General features: G+C 50.8%; 1 protein-coding gene across 1 annotated transcript; it reads left to right on the top strand.

Moving 5' to 3' along the window:
- The first annotated feature begins 291 nt into the window (after nt 1–291).
- On the top strand, nt 292–2,921 carry FOMMEDRAFT_19273 (uncharacterized protein). Its single transcript, XM_007265500.1, has 5 exons — nt 292–463; nt 522–663; nt 717–911; nt 965–1,415; nt 1,482–2,921. The coding sequence occupies exons 1-5, from the start codon at nt 297–299 to the stop codon at nt 2,243–2,245; spliced, it is 1,719 nt and encodes a 572-aa protein (XP_007265562.1). The 5' UTR covers nt 292–296; the 3' UTR covers nt 2,246–2,921.
- The last annotated feature ends 428 nt before the right edge of the window (nt 2,922–3,349 follow it).

Genomic DNA, 3,349 nt, shown 5'->3' on the forward strand with positions numbered 1-3,349 from the left:
AGTACAGTTAGGGAGAAAAGCTCAAAAGGTACCTAATTAGAGGGACTACAAGGGTCTTGTACACCCTCTAATTAGGCCCCTTACAGTATGTCCCTCAGGTGGTGTACCTGTACTGCGATCGCTGCATAATTAAAAAAAGGGAGGGAAAAAGGGATGGATCGAGATTTCCTGCAAGCGCCGGGGGCGATCGTCGTGTGAGGCGCCACCGTGCCAGGGCCACGTGCTGTCTGTCTGTCTGGGTCGCGAGCAACTGTGGCAGAGGCAGAATCATTGACTCTTCACGCTCACCCACTGGCATGCATGCTGACGACAATGTCGACGCCCCTTTCTCCATCGCCTGGGGCATCTCTATAGGTCTCATCGCATCCTGCGTACAGAGTCTCGGCCTCACAATCCAGAGGAAAAGCCACGTCCTCAACCAGCAACAACCCGAACACCTTCAACGCGCCGACTACCGAAGACCGTCTGTCACCCTTCGTTCTCGATCTCCGTTCCTGATTTTCTGATCCTTCTTTGTGCAGACTATGGCTCCTTGGCTTTGCCATATTCATCTCATCAAATATTCTTGGTTCAATATTCCAGATCGCTTCCCTTCCTGTCGTCATCCTAGCCCCGCTCGGTGCTGTCTCTCTCCTCTGGAATGCCTTCTTCGCTAGATTCCTCGTACGTCGTCATCCTATGCCCTTTCTTTCTCCCTTTCATTGATTTGTCACTAGCTCGGAGATGTCTTCTCGTGGTGGATGCTCCTCGGCACTGTTCTCATTGCTGGCGGCGCTGTCCTTATTGCGATATTCGGAATCGTTCCAGAACCGACACACTCGCTCGACGATCTACTTCACCTGTTCGGCCGCAGTGCATTTATTGCCTACTTCTCCTTACTAGGAGTTGCATTACTTGCTTGCTTAATTATCGTGAGTTGATCGCCTTCATGTTTCATCAACTTAGGTCACATTAATATGCGTAGACACACATCATTGAGTTCTCTTTGTCCCGTAATACATCTCCACCTCCGACTCCTACTTTTCATCCGGGGCCGCTAGAATCAGTCATTCCTCAACCGTTGCCCCCTCCGTCGTCCCAAGTCCTCTCAATCACCGAGAACACTCCCCTTTTGGATAGGAAGCCTCCGCCGACTCGATCATCCACACCAATTCCTTTCTTTGATGGCACTAAATCAAGAACACGACTCCTAATTGCTATTTCATATGCCTCAGCATCCGGTATACTAAGTGGGATGTGTCTGATATTCGCCAAAAGCGGGGTAGAACTCATCGTGCTCACAATCGGTGGGCGAAACCAGTTCTGGCGGTGGGAAGCATGGATGCTGGTTCTAGGGCTCATCGTCTTCGCGCTCTTACAGCTCTGGTACCTCCAAAAGAGTCTAGTTTTCGCAGATCCGACGATCGTCTGTCCTCGTAAGTGTATTAAATCATCCCACAGACTGAAACAATTCCTCATTAATCGCCGTTGCCATCCATTAGTCGCCTTCTGCTTCTACAATTTGTCTTCCATTGTAAACGGATTGGTGTATTTCGATCAAGTCGCGTTACTCTCAGTGCTCCAGTTAAGTCTTGTTTCCGTTGGGATGGTCGTTCTCCTTGGTGGCGTATGGCTTGTATCCTTCCACGCCGGAAGCGGAAGAGTTGATTTGGGTACGTGGCAAGAGGGCGATGATGATATAGAAGAGGAAGAAGAATCAGAAATAACCGTACAAGCTCCGTCAGACTATGCGTCACCAGTATTTTCACCAGTCTGGCTCGATTCAGCGCTCTCTGACTCGGGGACATTCCACCGCACCCCGCTCTCACCGCATACGATTGCATTTCCTACGTCACCCGAGTCAAGCGAGCAAGAGCACGAGCAATTGGCGCAGTCACTTACACTATCACCCTCAACATCCCGTGCGAGACATCAACAGCAGCGGCGGCGTCATCGCTTCTCCATTCTGCAGCCGTCTGAGGCGACTATGCCTGGTGGTAGCTTTAGTATCGGTCTTTCGCCTGCGAGCCCGGGATTCGCTATTGTACCGAAGAGGCGAATTGGAACCCGTCTGCGGAGTATTGTACGGCGTGCGGCAATGCGTAGAACGGTCAGCGAGAGCGACGCGGATCCGAGTAGGAGCACTGGTGTTCAACGAGACACTGTTGCTGGAGTCGTTGCAGGATCGAACGAGGTTGGGCAGCGTATCAGAGCCAATGCACGCTGGAAGTGGCTGCGCAGTGTCTTCAATGATGGGGACTCGTAGATCTTGTTATAGAACATCTTATCATCTGGTATGCATTATGTACACCTACATATTTAAGCAATTAGTATTGTTTTTCTTGACTTTATCATGCATGACTTAAATGATCGACGTTTGTCCAAATAAGGAGTACGCCTTTCCACTGAGGGATACTCAAAACGCACCGTGCAGCCAACGTCCACCGCGACGACTACAATGTTCAAGCTCAGCATCTCTAGATCCGCCGCCAGCGCACGGCGCGCCTTCGCGTCCACTTCTCGCAGTCTAGCCACTTCAAAGCCCCCAACACCAACTGTGCCCGCAGCCGAAGCAGAGGCGACAACGGGCACCGCGCTTCCTGCAACGAAGCAATCACCAAACTACGCGCAGCCATGGTCGACAAGCCAGTATCCGCGTGCGGCAGCCTATGCAGATGCGAGGTTTGAGCAGACGGCGTTGGAGTTGCAGCCGCAGCCTCTGAGTGCGATGGAGCTTATTGCGCAGGAGCCTGTGAGGATTGTACATGGACGGATTGCGGAGTGTGATGGTGGTGCGTTGATTTTCTTCTACGTTTTGGCCAGGTCTCGTCGTCGGCTTGGACTTGGGTTATTGATTTCTTCTTACTTCTTCTGCTTTTTTAAAACGATATGTTTCCTTATCACGTTGCTCTGTGATGCCTGCTGACATGATGCCTGCAATAGGCAAAGGACCTCTGGGTCATCCAAAGATCTTCATCAATCTCGTACGTCGTTTCTCATCATCCACCTCATTCACCCGCTTCTGAAGCAAGCTAACCCCGGTGGAACACGACAGGATCAACCAAAGCCAAAAGCGTGCGGGTACGTATACCATTTCATGCAGGCATGAACTCCTATTCCTTGTGACGCAAAGCTGACCGGGGGCCTTGCCTTCCTTTCCTTCTCTTACCATACTATTGCCTTTCCGTATGCCATACCTTACTACGCCGGACTTTTCCACCCTTACCGCACCACACCACGATACCTTCGTGATTTCATCTCGGCCAAACACTCCCGTCATCGTCATAAATACTCAAATTAACAAATGTCCAGATACTGGTAAGTAATCCTCACCTTCAAATCATCATCACCGAACTCCTATTTTCTTCTC

This window comes from Fomitiporia mediterranea (assembly GCF_000271605.1).
Source record: "Fomitiporia mediterranea MF3/22 unplaced genomic scaffold FOMMEscaffold_5, whole genome shotgun sequence".
Taxonomy (NCBI): Eukaryota; Fungi; Basidiomycota; class Agaricomycetes; order Hymenochaetales; family Hymenochaetaceae; genus Fomitiporia; species Fomitiporia mediterranea.